This window comes from Orycteropus afer, unplaced genomic scaffold, assembly GCF_000298275.1.
Source record: "Orycteropus afer afer isolate SDZICR_OR568_19922 unplaced genomic scaffold, OryAfe1.0 scaffold00006, whole genome shotgun sequence".
Lineage (NCBI taxonomy): Eukaryota > Metazoa > Chordata > Mammalia > Tubulidentata > Orycteropodidae > Orycteropus > Orycteropus afer.
The window spans coordinates 28,235,169-28,254,169 of record NW_006921593.1 but is presented as its reverse complement, the minus strand read 5'-3'; the positions used below and the strand labels follow the sequence as shown (position 1 = coordinate 28,254,169).

At 38.6% G+C, this 19,001-nt stretch overlaps 1 protein-coding gene across 1 annotated transcript in view; it reads left to right on the top strand.

Moving 5' to 3' along the window:
- The window catches only part of PSMD1 (proteasome 26S subunit, non-ATPase 1), a 121,115-nt gene that overhangs the window by 89,795 nt on the left and 12,319 nt on the right, over nucleotides 1-19,001 (top strand). Inside the window, exons 18-19 of the mRNA XM_007942044.2 lie at nucleotides 2,047-2,163; nucleotides 13,196-13,298. Of these exons, the coding sequence (XP_007940235.1) occupies nucleotides 2,047-2,163; nucleotides 13,196-13,298 (220 nt within the window). The remainder of the gene's footprint in view (nucleotides 1-2,046; nucleotides 2,164-13,195; nucleotides 13,299-19,001) is intronic.

Below are 19,001 nucleotides of genomic sequence, written 5' to 3'. Positions count from 1 at the left end.
ACTGCTGTATGGAAAGTGAATTTGCTCTTTAAATTTTCACCCAAATCAAAATAAAATAAAATAATAATAAAAAAAAAGAAATGCAAAATTTATCTTTAATTTTATTAGCCATGTCACTGAATATATTGTTGTTAGTTGCTATTGAGTCTATTCCAACTCATTAAGAAGCAGTTTATAGAAATTTGTGTCTATGTTTTTCTGGGACACATCTATTCTGTAAACAAAGGGAGAATATCATTAAATGTTTTATTAAGTATTTTTCCCTTCAAGTCTTTAGTAGGCGTTTATGTCAAGTTTTATAAGTTAATATAAATTAGAATTTTTTCCATCACAGATAATTCTAAATTTACTATGATACCTAGGAGCAAATGTTCTTTGAGACATAGTATCTGACAAGTTAATTCAAGGAAAAAATCTGATTATTATTACTAAACAAGTCTCTTTTATTTCTAGATAATTAGTATGTTGTAGGTATCAGTACCTATTTGGCTGATGTTTGGTCTTTTAATTATTTTTGTTTCTTAAAAACCTGAAACATTTGTTTATTCTAAAATATGTCTTTGGGGTTATATCACATACTTCAAAGGTCTTTCCATTTTTAAATTGGAAATTTGTTTTAATGTAACACTACTTCACAGAGAATAGTGACTGTATGTAGGTAATGTTTGAAACCCTTAAGCTACTGCACATAGACATTACATTTTTCAGTGAAGTGCATAGAAAAGGTACATATACATACCTTGGGTATGTGTATTATTATTATCTGTTAATAGTTCTGTTTTGTTTTGTTTTTTAAACTCTATGTGTAAAGAAGCCTGCGGTAGTTTTCAAAAGATTAGATTTATTCTTCCTTTCCTTGGCTTTGGAACTAAGAATATTTGATAAAGGACATGCTGAATTAGGAAATCAATTTGATAATCTAGTAAATCCATTCTCTGTTGTTCCCAGCTTTATTCCTGCCTGAGAACCTTACCTTCAAGGACATTGTAATGTGACAGTACCCCCAAATGTCCTGCAGAGTGTGTTAATAGGACAAAAGAGTTCTTGGTCAAATACAGTGGGCAAAATTCTAGTTGTTTATTATTAGGTTTCTGAAAACCTTTGAACCTTTGATATGAAAATGTACACTTGAGTCTTTAAGAGGACGTTACATAGTATGTAGGAAACTTACTTAACCAAGGAGTCCTTTTTCACAGAACTGGAGCTCTGGTAGCATAGTGCCTAAGGCACTTGACTGCTAACCAGAAGGCTGGCGGTTCAAACCCACCAGCCACTCCTCGGAAGGAAGATGGGGCAATCTACTTCCGTAGTGATACTGCCTCGGAAACCCAAGGAGGGGTCGCTATGAGTCGGGTGCGACTCGATGGCAAACAGCAGCAGTGTTCTACAGAAGAGGATATTGGCATGATGCTGGTAAACATTTTGGAAAATTCCATTTTATGTGGTCTTATGAGATGAAACTACGAAATCAAATCTAGTCCTATTTGATTTAATTTGTTTTGCCATTCTACTAGCAAATGAAATCATTGATTACCATATTCTAGTATTTGGAGGAGGTTGACTACATAATAGAAATGATACAATATTTTGTAGTCAGACTGGCCTGCATTTGCTGCTTACATGTTGGCCAAATTACTTAACCTCTCTAACTCTGTTTCCTTATTTATAAAATGGGAATTATAAAGCCTGTCTTTGAGGATTGTTGGAAGAATTATATGGAATAATTAATGTAAGAGACCTAGTACTGTGCCTTAAAAATAATAGATGCTTATCAAATATTGTTCCCAGTTTCTCTTATTTTTTATGACCTTTTTGCCCTCAGACAGGAGCACTCATGAGATCCTACAGTAGATTTTACCAGCATCAATTCTATTGAAAATGTATACTCCCATTTCTGAAATACTGTTTTCAGATAGTCTGAAATCAACTTGTTATTTGTTACATGAAAATATCAATGATAAATATCTTGGCTTTGCATACTTAGAATTTGAAAATACAGCTGTATCAACTTCATTTAAAAGTTTTGGATTTTTTAAATCCTTTCAGGAAGCAATTAATTTGCTTGAACCAATGACGAATGACCCCGTGAACTACGTGAGGCAAGGAGCTCTCATAGCCTCGGCTCTCATCATGATCCAGCAGACCGAAATTACTTGTCCAAAGGTAAGCACACAAAGAAATACTGTTGGGATAACTCTAGGACAGACCTGGTTCGGACTCTTCTTTTGAGAAGAGTTAACACTATAGTTCCAGGAAGTGAAGAGAATGTGGAGTAGGGAAGTGCAGAAACTTCAAATATGTGTTGACGTTAGTTGCCGTTGAGTTGCTTCCAACTCATAGTGACCCCATGTACAACAGGACAAAACCCTGCTAGGTCCTGCACCGTGCTCAGATTTGTTGGTATGTTTGAGTCCATTGTTGCAGCCACTGTGTCAGTCCATTTCCTTGATGGTTTCCTCTTTTTCTCATACTCTCTACCAAGCATGATACTCTGTTCTAGGGACTGTGCCTCTTGATAACATGTCCAGAGTATGTGAGAGTAAGTCTCCCCATCCCCACTTCTAAGGAACATTCTGGCTGTACTTCTTCCAAGACAGATCTGTTTATTCTTCTGGCAGGCCACGGTATAATATTGTTTGCAACACCATAATTCAAATGCATTTCTTCTTCTGTCTCCCTTACTTATTTCCGTATCTCAAATGCATATGAGATGATTGAAAAAAACATGGCTTGAGTTAGGGGTACCTTAGTCCTCAAGGTGACACCTTTGCTCTTGAACACTTTGAAGAGGTTTTTTGCAGCACATTTGCCCAATGCAATAAACCTACCGCCTTTGAGTTTATTCCGACTCATAGTGACCCCCAGTGGATTTCTGAGGTAAATATTTACAGAAGTAGATTGCACAGTCTTGCTTCTTTGGAGTGGCTGGTGAGTTTGAACACCAGCCTTCTGGTTAGCAGTCAGATAGATGCCTTAGGCACTCTGCTACCAGAGCTTCTTACATCGTCTGAGTTCTTGGCTGTTGTTTCCATGGGCATTGATTGTGGATCCAAGTAAAATGAAGTCCTGTGCAACTTCAGTATTTTCTCTGTTTGTCATGTCTTTTTTTACAGATTTAAGGTACTTTGCTAATTTAAGTATATATCTGTTACTCAGAGAATGAGGATATATGGAGTAGTAAATTCATAAAATCAACTTTCATTTTTGCCTCACTCTGCCCTTTCAAAGTTTATTCAGTTGGAATAGCATCTTCTGATTCAAAATGAACTCAGACAGTTAGTGAGTTTTTTGATCCATCCCATTTAGGTAATAAAAAGCCCTGCAGTCACTTTATATAGTATATACAGTCTCAGTTTAGAAATGAGTATGTCCAGATTCTCTGTTGAAATATTTTGTCCTCCTGGGCTGTCCTTTTGGGGTATATTCATACAGCTCCAGGGTGGCTTTCTTTCCTACTTGACCTACATCTGCTTCCCAGAAATTCCTGCAGATTTTGCCCTTCTTGTAGGTATGAGTATACTACACTTCCTGTGCAGCTTTTCTGCACAGAAAGTCTGTCCTGTCTGTCTCTCTCTCTCTCTCTCTCTCTCATTCTCAGCTCATACCTCTTATTTTATGTGTCAGATATTATGATCCCCAGTCCTGTTGTTAAATTCTCACAATGGTCCCTCTCTCCCTCCTTCTCTCTCTGTCTTTCTCTCTCTCAGCTCATACCTCTTATTTTATGTGTCAGATATTATGATCCACAGTCCTGTTGTTAAATTCTCACAATGGCCCCTCTGAAGCCCCTTTTCTCTAGGCTTGGAGTGGGGGGATGGATTCACAGCCCAGCCGGTGGTGGAGTGGTTAAAGCCTTTACCTGCTAACCAAAAGATTGGGAATTCAAGACCACCAGCCACTCTGCAAGAGAAAGATGAGGCAGTCTGCAGCTTTGGAAACCCTGTGGGGCAGTTCTGCTCTGTCCTGTGGGGTCGCTGTGAGTTGGAATTCACTCACTGGCAGTCAGTTTGGGTTTGGTTTTTGGTCTCCTGTAAGCCGACCCTGAGGTCGTAACAGATTTTCAGATATCTATTCTTAAAATTTCCTCATGGAAATCTCTTAGACCTCACGTTAGTGTTTGATGTTTAATATATCTTGGTAACTCAGCCAAAACTTCTCATTTAATATTGTTAGAGCAAGAGAAAATGCTTATTCTGTCTTATTTATATATACTAAAAAAGTACCATGTTTGGTCTGTTAAACAGGGGTGTATAGCTTGTACACTCATCTCAGATCTTTTCATTCTTAAAGTTAGAGTATTTGGCAGCCTTTTAAAAATTCTGCTCATATATAAGAAGCATTCAGAAAATCTGACCAGAGAGAAAACTATTCGCATGTTGTGTTCTCCCTCATCAAGCAGATACATAACACCCTCATTTCCAGCGGAGTAGACTACAAGGAAATCAACTGACATGAAAAAGATTAGAACATAAGAAAAGACCAAAATGGATGTCAGAAAAGACTCTGAAAGTTGCTGTTGCACGGAAAGTAGCTAAAGCAAGTGGAAGAAACTAAAAGAGTTGAAGATTTCAGAGGGCAGCTCGGGAAAACAAAGTAGTATAACGAAATGTGCGAAGGCCTGTAGTTAGAAAACCGAAAAGGAAGAACACACTCAGCATTTCTCAAGCTGGAAGAACTGAAGAAAAAAATTCAAGCCTCAGATTGCATTATTGAAGGATTCCATGGATAAACTGATACGGATGGAGTAAAGCTTTTGGGACCTTCATTTGCTGATGGAACATGACTCAAAATGGTAAGGACTAGCTACAAACATTTACTAATAATCGAAACATGAGATGTATGGAGTAGGAATCTAGGAAAATTGGAAATTGTCAAAAAATGAAACGAAACACATAAAGATGGATATCCTAGGCATTAGTTAGCTGAAATGGCATGGTATTGGCCATTTTGAATCAGAAGTCATATGGTCTGCCATGCTGGGAATGACAAATTGAAGAGGAATGACGTCACATTCATCATCAGAAAGAATAAGATATATTCTAAAGTACAGTGATAGGAAATATCCATACACCTACAAAGACGAACTGTTAATATGACTGTTACTGAAATTTATGCACCAGCCACCAAAGCAAAAGTGAAGAAATTGAAGAAGATATTTACCAACTTCTGTGGTCTGAAATTTACCAAACATGCAAGCAAGATGTATTGATAATTATTGGTGATTGGAATGAGAAAGTTGGAAACAAAGAAGCATCAGTAGTTGGGAAATATGGCGTTGGTGATGGAAATGATGCTGGAGATTGCAGGATAGAATTTTGCAAGACCAAAGGCTTATTCATTGCAAATACCTTTTTTTAACTACACAAATAGCAGCTATACACATGAACCTTACCAGATAAAATACACAGAAATCAAATCAACTACATCTGTGGAAAGAGGCGGTGGTGAAGCTCAGTATCTTCAGTCAAAACAAGGCCAGGAGCTGACTGTGGAAAAGGCCATAAATTGCGCATGTGCAAGTTCAAGTTGAAGCTGAAGAAAATTAAAACAAGTCCACAAAAGCCAAAATATGACCTTGAGTATATGCCACCTGAATCTGTAGACTATCGGAAGAACAGATTGGATGCATTGAACACCAGTGAGCAAAGACCAGACAAGTTGTGGGATCATATCAAGGACATCATAAATGGGGGGCAGGGGAGTCATTAAAAAGACAGGAAAAGGAAGAAAAGACCAAAATGGATGTCAGAAGAGACTCTCAATTTGTTCTTGAATACCAGCCACTCCTTGGAAGGAAGGTTGGGCATTCCTACTTCCGTCGTGATACTGCCTCAGAAACCTAAGGAGGGGTCGCTATGAGTCGGGGCCGACTTGATGGCAAATAACAACAACAACAAAGTGAAAAGAAGAAATGTTGAAATAAAAGAGCTGAACAGATTTCAAACAGCAACTCAAGAAGACAAACTATTATAATGAAATGTGCAAAGACCTGGAATTAGAAAAAATAAAGGGAAGAACATGCTTGGCATTCCTGAAGCTAAAAGAATGAAGAAGAAATTCAAGCTTCAAATGGAATATTGATGGGTTCTGTGGGCAAAATACTGAACAGTGCAGGACGCATAAAAAAGAAAGAGGAATACAGAGTCACTATACCAGAAAGAATTGGTTAGTATTCTGTCATTTCAGGAGGTAGCATATGATCAAGAACCAATGGTATTGAAGGAAGAAGTCCAGGCTGCACTGAAGGAATTGGTAAAAAATAAGACTCCAGGATTGACTGAATATCCATTTAGATGTTTCAGCAAACAGATGCAGTGCTAGAAGTGCTTACTCATCTATGCCAAGAAATTTGGAAGGCAGCTACCTGGTCAACTGACTGGAAGAGATCCATATTTGCACCCATTCCAAAGAAAGATGATGCAACGGAATGTGGAAGTTACCGACCATTATCGTTAATATCAATACCAGTAAAATTTTGCTGAAGATCGTTCAAAAACTGTTGCAATAGTATATTGACAGGGAACTGCCAGAAATTCAAGATTCAGAAGAGGATGTAGAAGAGGGGAAATCATTGCTGAGGTCAGATGGATCTTGACTGAAAGCAAAATACCGGAAAGATGTTCACCTGTTTTTTACTGATGACGCAATGGTATTTGTGTGGAGCATAGCAAATTATGGATAACATCGCAAGGAATGGAAATTTCAGAACACTTAATTGTGCTCGTGAGTAACCTGTACATAGACCTAGAGGCTGCTATTCGAAAAGAACAAGAGGATACTTACTGCATGATTTAAAATTAGGGAAGATGTGCGTCAGGGTTGTATCCTTTCACTATACTTATTCAGTCTGTATGCTGAGCAAATAATCTGAGAAGCAGGACTATATTAGGAAGAATGTGGCATCAGAATTGGAGAAAGACTCATTAACAACCTGTGATGTGTAGCTGAAACAACCTTGCTTGCTGAGAGTGAAGAGGACTTGAAGTACTTACTATTGAGCCTCAAATACTACAGTATGGATTATACCTCAACACAAAGAAAACAAAATTCCTCCCAGCTGGACCAATAAGCAACATCATAACAAGTGGAGAAAAAAAACTTGTCAGGGATTTCATTTTACTTTCATCCCCAGTCAACACTTAGGGCAGCAGCAGTGGAGAAATCAGGTGTTGTATTGCACTGGGTAAATATGCTGCAGAAAGCCTCTTTGATGTGCTAAAGAGCAAAGACAGTACTTTGAAAACTAAAGTGCCCTTAACCCAAGCCATAGTGTTTTCATTCAACTCATGTTTATGTGAGAGCTGGACCAAGGGTAAGGAAGTCTAAGAAGAATTGATGCCTTTGAATTGTGTGTTGGTGAAGAATAATGAAAATACCATGGACTGCCAGAAGGATGAACAAATCCTGTCCTGGAAGAAATGTAGCCAGATTGCTCCTTAGAAACAGGAATGTCCAGACTTTGTCTCACCTGCTTTGGTTATGTGGTCAGAAGGGACCATTCCCTGGAGAAGGATGTCATGCTCAGTGAAGCAGAGGGCCAAAGAAAAAGTGAAGGCCCTCAGCGAGATGGATTGACGCCGTGGCTGCAACCATGGGCTCAAGCACAGTAACAACTGTGAGGTGGCGCAGGACCGGGCCGGGTTTCATTCTGCTGAACGTGGGGTTGCTGTGAGGCAGCACCTAACAACAGAGTAGAGGCAAGGGTTGGAGAGGAGGAAAACTTTTTGAACTTATTGATCATTTTTATTTTATGGAACTTTGTTTAGTAAATTTCCATTTCTAAGCAGTTGCTATAATTTTTCATTTATCAATTTTTTCTCCTTTTTAAATCATTTGTATGATTTTCAAAAATTAAATTATTACAGAAAGAATCACATTTCTTATTCATACACACACATACATATATAAAACTTAATGTATCTTTTAAAACATACATATCTTTCTAAGCACAGGCCACATTTCTTTCTGTTCTTAACTATAGCAGCTACAATAGGAGTAACTTTTGCATCTTTTATTCCTGCTTTTGATCTTCTGCTGGGTTTTTGTAGGTTGTCTAGCTGAGTAATGTCATTAAAGAAGCAAATTTTGGCCATAGAATGAACTCCTCTAACATTCGACTGCTAACCAGAAGGCTGGCGGTTCAAACCCACCAGCCACTCCTCGGAAGGAAGGTTGGGCAATCCACTTCTGTAGAGATAGCACCTCAAAAACCCAAGGAGGGGCTGCTGTGAGTTGGATCCGACTCGACAGCAGTGAGTTTGGTTTTTTGAAAAGTAACATATAGGTATTTATCCACTTTCACCTCACACGTTGTTTTCATGTTACTTGAATTGTCAACAAGACAAATGTTTTACCATCCTCTCATCTTCTGCTGTACAGTTTCATGAATTTGATGGCCGTAAGCTCTGCGCCAATAATATATCCTTTGGGATATAGGGGCTGGAATAGAGAAGGCTGTGTAGTTAAAGAAATACTCAGTTCTCTAATGTATAGTAGTTTTACTTTTTCTAAATATGAAATTCAGCAACTTAAATAATCTTTTTTTAATCATTCAAAAAAATACAGTTTTGAACCAAGTCTTAACTGGTGTGAATACATGAAGCACACTCTCCAGGTTGTATCCAGATCTTATTCTATAGATTTAGACTGTCCACATGCTGCTACAGCTGGTAGCCTTGGCCATTAGTATAAGCTGAATGGAGAGGGACTTGGCCAATTCGTATAAGCTGGATGGAGAGGGTGACTTACGTACCCTATTGCTATCAAAATGAAACTATAACAGCATGAAACTCAAATGTTCTTTCAGGAAGCACTACTCCTTAGAGTGAAAATTTCACTTAATTCGTGAATTCTTAAAGCTTAAATTCCTATTTCGTTGTTTTCTGTTACTAAACAAATGATAAAGAGCTTCATGGACTACCCATTATATCATTTGTCTTTTATGTGATAATTGCCAGTGAGACAACATTGATATTCTTTTGGGGTAGTAGATGAGATTTTGCTGAAAAGTAAAAGCTGTTAGCAAGCTCTAAAGAGAAATAAGTTCCCAAGGTTACAGTCCTAGTCACACAGTTGCAAACTAGCTCATAAAATAAAGTGGAAACACCTTAAAAGCAAACATTAGGTATTAATTTTTAATTTCATCAAGAATTATAACCCTTCATCAGAGGAATCCAAAAGGGACATTTCTCATATATTTTGTGAGATTCACAATGGAAATGTTTTATGTGACAATACACATAACATCTTTTTGCAGAACATACTCTTAACACTCAGCTCTATACATTGTGGTCAGTTTTAAGTAACTCCAGTACATCTGTGCTTTGATTCCGCCAGTTAGAAAAAAATCTCATACAAACATACACACATCCTTGGTTGATTACAAACCCGTGTTAGAAAGCCCCTAGACCAGAGATTCTCATTTAAATGGTCAGCTCTATACTTTATACCCACCAAGTATTCTTCAGAAATAATGTTGTAGGCATAGGATTCAATAATGTTTTTTAAAATGTATCTATCAGGAGTTTCCTTTTCTACTTTGTAGTTACTAGGATGACAGCATTTTACAGATCTTTAGAGCTGTTTTCTCTTAACAGCCCAACTCTACTTTTTATGAATGGTAGATGTTTTGTGCTTATTAAATCTCTCTTCAGTGCTTATTTGGACATGTACATATTCCATGTCACACACAAAGTGAGATAAAAATGTATGTTAGAACAGGATGTGATGCTTCTCCTTCCTCATATCTTCTGGCTTAAAGCCTGGTACAAGGAAGGTTTTTTCACACTGACAAGTAGCCCTTCTGGAACTAGGATCATGTTTGGCCAAGGTTGACTAGCTTCTGCATTTCTAAAATAAATCATAGTTTGGGTTGATGAGCCTTTTGTGAGCCACCGTGGTAACCTAGAAATACTTCTGTAGGGAAGTGTGTCCCTAGTTCCAAATAATTGACTTTATAAGGAAACTTTACAGCGTAAGACATTTGTGGGTAGGGTTTGTCTATATTACTGTACTTATGCTTCAGATAGAGCCTTGGATTCTTGCAGTTTTGGGGGTAGTAAAAGCAAGGGCTGCTTTGCAACCACCATAAACAAAAGGACACTAATACAATTGAGAAGGGAACTAATAACATCCTTTGGGATCCTAATAATGGGGAAATCACCATAGCATCAGCAGAAATCTCTTAAAGGTTATTTTCATTAGGGGCATGTTGCGTTTGAGATAAGATGAGAGCGAAGGGCAAAGTCAGAACTGAAGAGAGATACTCAGGAAGTAGCTACCAAAAAAATGTTGCAAGTCCAAAATCCAAAAAGCTATAGAAACTGAAAGGTTTGTTTGTTTTTAAGGACTTATTAGACTGTTACACCTGACCCAATATGAACTCACTTGTCTGCTTTGTCCTGCTTAGTGTGAGTAGTCATACCTTTCATTACTTCAGAGATAGTTTGTTTGATTATGGGATGCTTCCCCACACTCCATGGGAAGTGTTGAAAAGATGTGATGTAGGCATCATATTAGCTTTCTAAATTCTGAATTCCAAAATACACCTGCCCTCAAGGATTTTTAGGGAAGGAATTAAGAGACCTATAGTTGAAATCTTAAGAACAGAGGTGATGTCATAGAAAAAGACAAGATTAAAAACTCCAAACCAATCCTCGATGTGCAGCTATAGCCAGAAAAATAGAAAAGAAGAAACATACCCAAGCAGTAAGGACCAACAGAAATGACTGTACTAAGGAACTTTATTCTCTCCTCCTCCTCCTTCTCCTCCTTTATTTTTCTCCCTGACATTTAAGAGGGCTTTTTGTTTTTGTTTCTTTTCCAGCTGTATAAGGTAGAGAATTCACAGCATTGTCTTTTCTATAACATTATCATAAAATGAGCATTAATAGGATTTTCCCCTGCACATTGCACATTTTGTTTTGTGTTTGGAACCACTCTAAATACCATACCAATGAAACTGAGGGTCAGAATCATGATCCTAGCCCTGCCTGCCAGTCATTGTGTGATCACAAGCAAGCCAGTCGTTTCACCTGTCTGAACTTCAGTTCTCACATGTAAAACAGAAGAAAAGACCAGATGACCTCAAAGTTGCCTTCCAAAGTTAAGTTCTGTCCTGATTTATTAAAATAATAATTACTGACCAAACATAATGATGAAAATTAAGTTACTGATGCACAAGTAATAAAATAAAATAATGAAAAGAATTTAAATGATAAAAATTCATTTTTTAAAAGTATTTGACTTAACATTAATTGGAGAAGCCCATTATATATTTGTATTGATTTTTTTCAAATCCATCTTTCAATTTCCCTAGATGTTTTCCTGTTGTTTAGGGTATGTTTTTGTTTTTAAATTCTTCCCTATAATGTACATACAGTGCTTTGGCCAGTGCTGCTTTTTATAAGTTCATGAAACATTTTATAAACATTTAGCACATAAAATTTCCACCCTATATAAGGGAATGTCAGTGTTCATCTAAAATAAGTTCAGAGTCAAAGGAATTTGACCTGTTGAACCAGAGTAAAAGCATTAAAACCTAGGATTTTTAGACTAGAAAGGACTTTTGTGATGATCTGAACGTGCTGGTTTTTATAGGTGGAGAAACTAAGGCCTAGAGAAGTAATGGACTTACAGTCCATGCTGATCAGTGAGTGGCAGAGTTAGTTCATTGTTTCTCCTACTACATTCTATTGCTTTCTGTGAATAAAGAAAAAAAAGAGAACCATGTCTAAGGAATATTGTTTTGTTAGCAGTATTTCGGTTGCAGAGACAATAGGGAGAACCGGTAGGATTCTGCCCTGGTGTGTGAATACAGAGGTGCTCACTGATCTGTGGAATGCCTTACGTCATTACTCCATGTAACGCTTAGAACACTCATGTGACACAGGTGGGGTAATCCCTGCAGAGATGAAGAACCTGAGGCTAAGAGAAGCTACGTAATTTACTTAAACTGCTTCTAAGAGCAGAGATGGGATTCATAAGCCAGAGTCACTGATTCCTTGTTGCTCTGCCATTGTATGATGGTCTGGCCTTCCAGATCAGGATGAACGAAGAGCAGAGGAGGTTTTCAAAGAACGTATAATGCAGATACAGTCATATTAGAAAAGTTGATTTTGATGTTTTCTGCAGTCGGCAGATTTGGAGAGCTCTGTGATCTTGTACTTTTGAGTACCTACCATTCCCAGAGCACTGTGGAGAAGATAGAGAAACGGAGGAAGTACAAGTAGTTTCCTCATTGTCCTCCAAAGAGATTTAAAGGCATCACTGTCTTTATTGATAAGAATATTTTATTATGTATTTTTATAGTTATATAAAATTTTATATGATTTTCTGGTTATAAAAGTAATGCACACTGATTTTAGAAAATGCAAGAAAGAATAAAGACACAAACAGAAATTACCAGTAATCCACATTTCAGTTGGGCATGTTTCTTCTGATGACAGTACTTATACTGACATATCCTCAAAAAATTAATGTGTATGTGTAATGAAATTCTATACTGTATATGTAGGTACAATTAATCCACAGTATACCTCATACAGCTTCGGTGAAGGATTGCTTACTTTAAGGTGGAACTGAAGGCCTGTGCCTGTTAGGAAATCTGTAGGGTTGATGGTAAGCAGAAGAGCTGTAATTCACAGTGCAATGAAAGCCTCACTGTTCTCTTGGACTGTTTAAGCTGCTCACTAACAGTGGTGCACTAAGAAGTCACATTCAACATTCCTTTGAGCCTGAATCATCCACTGTGGAATGAGGATTGAAAACAGAACTGGTATTCGCACACCATTAGGAAAATCACACCAAAACCAAACCCACTGCCATCTAGTCAGCCCTACAAGACAAAGTAGAACTGCCCCACAGGGTTTCCAAGGCTGTAATCTATGGACGCAGACTGCCACATCTTCCTCCCATGAAGCAGCTGGTGAGTTCCAACTGCTGACTTTTGGATTAGCAGCCAGGCACTTAGCCACTATGCCACCAGAGCCCCTATGAAAAATCATAGCATGGTTTCAGCTGTGGAACTGTTGCATGGAACTGTTCTGCATTCAGGTCTGGCCTATCTATATTCCTCTTCTTTTTTGATTTTGTGACATTCAGAACTCAGTTTCTTTACCAGTAGAGTAATCTATTCCCAGCTCTAAAATGTCACAGCAAATGAATAGAATTACAGTTCTTTTTCTTGTTCCTTCAGGTGAATCAGTTCAGACAGCTGTATTCCAAAGTCATCAACGATAAACACGATGATGTAATGGCCAAGTTTGGCGCTATTTTGGCCCAGGGTATACTGGATGCAGGTAAATGTTTTTAAGTTTTCCAGACTTTTTTTTTTTAATATAAATAACATTTTATTGTATTTTAGATGAAAGTTTACACAACAAAGTAGCATCTTGTGTAACAGTTCCTATACAATGACATCCACCACTCATCTGCCAGTTTGTTGTACTGGGGTGGTTTGCGTGTTGCTGGGAGGCTGGAGTCTGTGCCGTCAGTATTTCAAACATCATCAGGGTTACCCATAGTGGACAGGTTTCAGCGGAGCTTCCACACTAAGACAGACTCAAACAAAGGAAGGAACCATCTACTTCTCAAAGTATTTGTCAGTGAGAACCTTATGAATAGCAATGAAACACTGTCTGATGATATATTACTGGAAAACTTTATGAACATCCCTGAAACACTGTCAGATCTAGTGCCAAAAGATGAAGCCCTCAGGTCGGGAGGCATTCAAAATATGACAGGGGAAGAGCTGCCTCCTCAAAGTAGAGTCAACCTTAGTGACATGGATAGAGTAAAGCTTTCAGGACCTCTATTTACTGATACAGCATGACTCAAAATGGGAAGAAACAGCTGCAAACATCCATTAATAGTTGGAACATGGAATGTACAAAATAAGAATCTAGGAAAATTGGAAGTTATCAAGAATGAAATGGAACACATAAAGATCAATATCATCCTGGGCATTAGTGAGCTGAAATGGACTGGTTTGGCCATTTTGAATCAGACAACCATATAACTATGTTGGGAATGACAAACTGAAGAGGAATAGCATGGCACAAAAAATGTTTCAAGATCTGTACCGAAGCACCTTGCTGTCAGTGATAGAATAATATCCATATACCTACAAGGAAATTGAAGATTTTTACCAACTTCTGCAGTCTGAAATTGATCAAACATGCAATTAAGATGTATTAGTTATTACTGGTGTTTGGAATACGAAAGTTGGAAGCAAAGAATCATCACTGGTAGTTGGAAAATTTGGCGTTCGTGATAGAAATGACACTGGAGATTGCATGATAGAATATTGTAAGACCAATGACTTATTCATTGCAAATATCTTTTTTCAACAACATAAATGGCAATATTAACACGTGAACCTCACCAGATAAAATATACAGGAATCAGATCAACTACATCTGTGGAAAGAGGTGATGAAGAAGCTCGATATCTTTAGCCAAAACAAGGCCAGGAGCTGACTGTGGAACAGACTATGAATTGCTCCTCTGCAAGTTCAAGTTGAAGCTGAAGACAATTCAGACAAGTCCATGAGAGGTAAAATATGACCTTGATTATATCCTACCTGAATTTAGAGACCAACCGAAGAATAGATTTGACGCTTCAACACCAATGACTGAAAACCAGAGGAATTTGTGAGATGACATCAAGAACATCATACACAAAGAAAGCAAAAGGTCATTAAAAAGTCAGGAAAGGCAGCTGGTGGGGCAGGAGTGCATGGCAGGGAAGGACACAGGGAAGAGGTAACTATGGGGAGGAAATGGGAGGGGAGCTATTGTGGGAAGTGGCAGTCAATGTCATGAGACAAAGTGTATGTGAGCTGCTGTATGGAAAGTGAATTTGCTTTGTAAACTTTAACCCAGATCACAATAAGAAGTTAAAAAAAGAAAAAGACAGGAAAGGAAGAAAAGACCAAAATGGGTATCAGAAGAAACTCTGAAACTTGCTCTTGAATGGAGAGTAGCTAAAGCAGATGCAAGAAATGACAAGATAAAAGAACTGAACAAAAGATTTCAAAGAGTAGCTCGAGCAGACAAAGTCATTTATTATAATGAAATGTGCAAAGACCTGAAGTTAGAAATCCAAAAGGAAAGAGCACACTCAGCATTCCTCAAGCTGAAAGAACTGGAGGGAAAATTCAAGCCTTGAGTTGCAGTATTGAAAGATTCTATGGTCAAATACTGAGTGATGGAGGAAACCCCAAAAGAAGATGGAAGGAATACACAGAGTCATTGTACCAAAAAGAATTGGTCTATGTTCATCTATTTCAGGAGGTGGCATATGATCAAGAACCAATAGTATTGAAGGGAGAAATTGAAGCTGCACTGAAGGAATTAGCAAAAAACAAGGCTCCAAGAATTGACGGAATACCCATTGAGATGTTTCAACGAACAGATTCCACGCTGCAGGGACTAACTCGTCTATGCCAAGAAATTTGGAAGATAGCTACCTGGCCAACTGACTGAAAGAGATCCATATTTGTATCCATTGCAAAGAAAGGTGATCCCACAGAATGTGGAAATTATCGAACAATATCATTAATATCACACACCAGTAGAATTTTGCTGAAGATAATTAAAAAACGGTTGCAGCAGTATATTGACAGGGAGCTTCCAGAAACGTGAGCTGGATTCAGAAGAGTACGTGTGCTAAAGAGGCAAGGAAACAGCATCTTCTGACCTCCTCTGACTGCACAAGAGGAAGACAGAATCACCATCAGCAGCCCAAGGCCTATTCCTACAAGGCCAAGCATGCTACTACCCTCCAGCCCTCTTACCAGCCTTGACACCAACCGCCCCTCTCCCGGCACCCACCACCTCTCTGCTGGGTTCAAGAATTCACTGCAGTGGCCACACAGAACTTAGAGATTATGGCGTTTATTAGGGAAGCAACAGGCTACAATTCAAATTCAGGAACGTGCTCAGGATACAGTTCTTCAGTCAGGACAGTCTCCCCTCTGCTGTGCCCTTAGACGCGCCTCTCTGGTCCTTGGCCTCTCAGCTGGGCCTCTGCTTCTGCAGGCCAGGTAAGCCTGCCACTCTGTCTCATGCTTCTTGGTTCCACTGCCGCAGTCTCAGCTGGGCGTCTTTCCCAGCAGGGTGTCTCTCTCAGCCAGCAGTGAGAGATTCTTTTCTGCCTCGAGGAGGGCTCATTTTAAGCCTGGCAGAGTGGCAAAACTAACGAATCCCAACATCCGAATTCTACAGACCTAAAAGAGAGTGAACTTCTCAGAAGATTGCTTTGTGCTGCTCCAACAGAAATACACCCAGTGAATAACTTTAACAGTCAGAAGTTTAAATTGCGTGGTCCCACCTGATAATTGGATGGGAATTACAAAGACTGTGGCTAGAAAAGCCATACCATGTCATTTATTACACTACAACATAGAACGAGAGGTATCATTGCTGATGTCAGATGGATCTTGGCTGAAAGCGTAGAATACCAGAAAGATGTTTACTTGTGTTTTATTGACTGTGCAAAAGCATTCAACTATGTGGATCATAACAAATGATGAATAACATTGCAAACAATGGTAATTCCAGAACACTAAATTGTACTCATGAGGAACCTGTGCACAGACCAGGAGGCTATCATTCGAACAGAACAAGGGGATATTACATGGTTTAAAATCAAGAAGGGAGTGCATCAGGGTTGTATCCTTTCACCATACTCATTCAATCTGTATGCTGAGTAAATAATCCAAGAAGCCAGACTATGTGAAGAAGAATGTGGCATCAGGGTTGGAGGAAGACTTGTTAATAACCTACGAGATGCAGATGACACAGTTTGCTTGCTGAAAGTGAAGATAACTTGAAGCACTTACTGATGATGCTGCAGCCTGCAGTAGGGATTATATCTCAACATAAAGAAAACAAAAATCCTCACAACTGGGCCAATAAACAGCATCACAATAAATGCAGAAAAGAATGAAGTTGTCAAAGATTTCATATTACTTGGTTCCACAATCAACACCAGTGAAAGCAGCAGTGAAGAAATGAGACGATGTATGGCACTTGGCAAATCGTTGCAAAAACCTCTTTAAAGTACTGAAGAGCAAAAATGTCTTTGAAGACTAAGGTGCGCCTAACCCAAGCCATGGTATTTTCAGTCACCTCATATGCATGTGAAAGCTGGACAATGAATAAAGAAGACTGAAGAAGAGTCTATGCTTTTGAGTTGTGGTGTTGGAGAAGAATGCTAAGAGTACCAAAGTCTGCTAAAAGGACTAACAAATCTTCCCTGGGAGAAGTGCAGCCAGAATAGAATGTTCCTTGGAAGTGAGAATGGCCAGACCTCATCTCACCTACTTTGGCCATGTTGTCAGAAGCAACCATTCTTTGGAGAAGGATATCATGCTTGGTAAAGTGGAGGGTCGGTGTTAAAAGGGAAAGCCCTCATTGAGATGGACTGACGCAGTGGCTGCAACAGTAGACTCAGGTGTGGCAAGAATTGTGGGGCTGGCGTGGGACCAGGCAGAATTTTGTTGTGTTGTACACAGAGTCTCTATGAGTTAGAGCAAAGTCACTGTGACGTTGATCATACTGTTCTCAGTGTGTCGGTATTCTCATTATTTCTGTTTGAGTTTTCCTGCTCAACTTTCATCTTCTCCTCTTTGCTTTACAGTACAGACTAATTCTTTAAAGTAAATCTAATGAAAGAACTATCAGCTCTAAGTGGGAAGCTATCTGTATTTCTTCTAATGAAAACATTGTCTTCCCTATTTGTTGCAGTTACTCTTTTCTCAGTTCAACTGGGAATGTTTGGATATTTGGAACAAAAATGGATCCAGAAAAGAAGCTGCAATTTTTAAAATAATTTTCTTAAACTTTTCTTGTTAATTAATCTCTTCATATTTTGCCCTTTCTGAGTGTGTTTTAATAACACATCAAGGCTTTTAAATTCCTTGCTTTGTAACTTTACGTAATCGCACTTGTAGGGCCTTTCTTTTTACTCCCGTCTCCTTTCTAATTTGGATATTTTGTCCTTTTTTTTAGATTTACAAGAAATTTCTCCTGTTTTATTTGTTTATATACTAATTATACATTTTTCTAAATTATTTTTGCTTTTGTCTTTATTATTTCCTTTCTCTTTTCTTAGGATTTTGGTGCTCTTTCCTAAATGTTTGAAGCAAATGCTCCTTTTATAACCCATTTATTTAATGTGTTAATTTTTCAGGAAGTTGAGGGTTTCTCGCTTGAACTTTTCATGTTAAGATAGAATTTACTTTCTCTCACTTTAATGTAAAGACATTTCCTTGCAGCTGTATGTAGGTAAGGAAAGTGTCCCTCAGTAACTTCAGGTAAAGTAAATCATGCAGTTCTAGATGGTACTGATTCTCCATGTGTAAACAGGATACACATTGACATCCCGTGTGTTCTCTTTCCTTGTTCCTCACTACCTTCCAGTATTTGTACATTGTGTCTACATAATGTAAAGTTGGTATAGTTGTATTCTGTTCCCACAGTTGGTTAGCCTTTGTTGTTGTTGTTATGTACTGTCGAGTCAGACCTGACTCATAGTGATCCCTCCTTGGGTTTCCGAGGCAGTATCACTACGGAAGTAGATTGCCCCATCCTCCTTCCGAGGAGCGGCTGGTGGGTTTGAACTGCCAACCTTCTGGTTAGCAGTCAAGTGCCTTAGGCACTATGCTACCAGAGCTCCGGGTTAGCCTTAGTTCCGTATTTAAATGGATTCAGTATTCGTCACCATCTCTTTTGCTACTTTTTCATTCCTGACTCTATCCATACTAAAACTGGAGACTCGTGTGGCTAGATTTGATCAGTAGTTTTCCAAGCAGGATTTAGGAGTAACCTTTTATTACACTACCATCAGGAGCTCTGGTAGCATAGTGCCTGAGGCACCTGACTGCTAACCAGAAGGCTGGAGGTTCAAACCCACAAGCCACTCCTCAGAAGGAAGATGGGGCAATCTACTTCTGTAGTGATACTGCCTCGGAAACCCAAGGAGGGGTCGCTATGAGT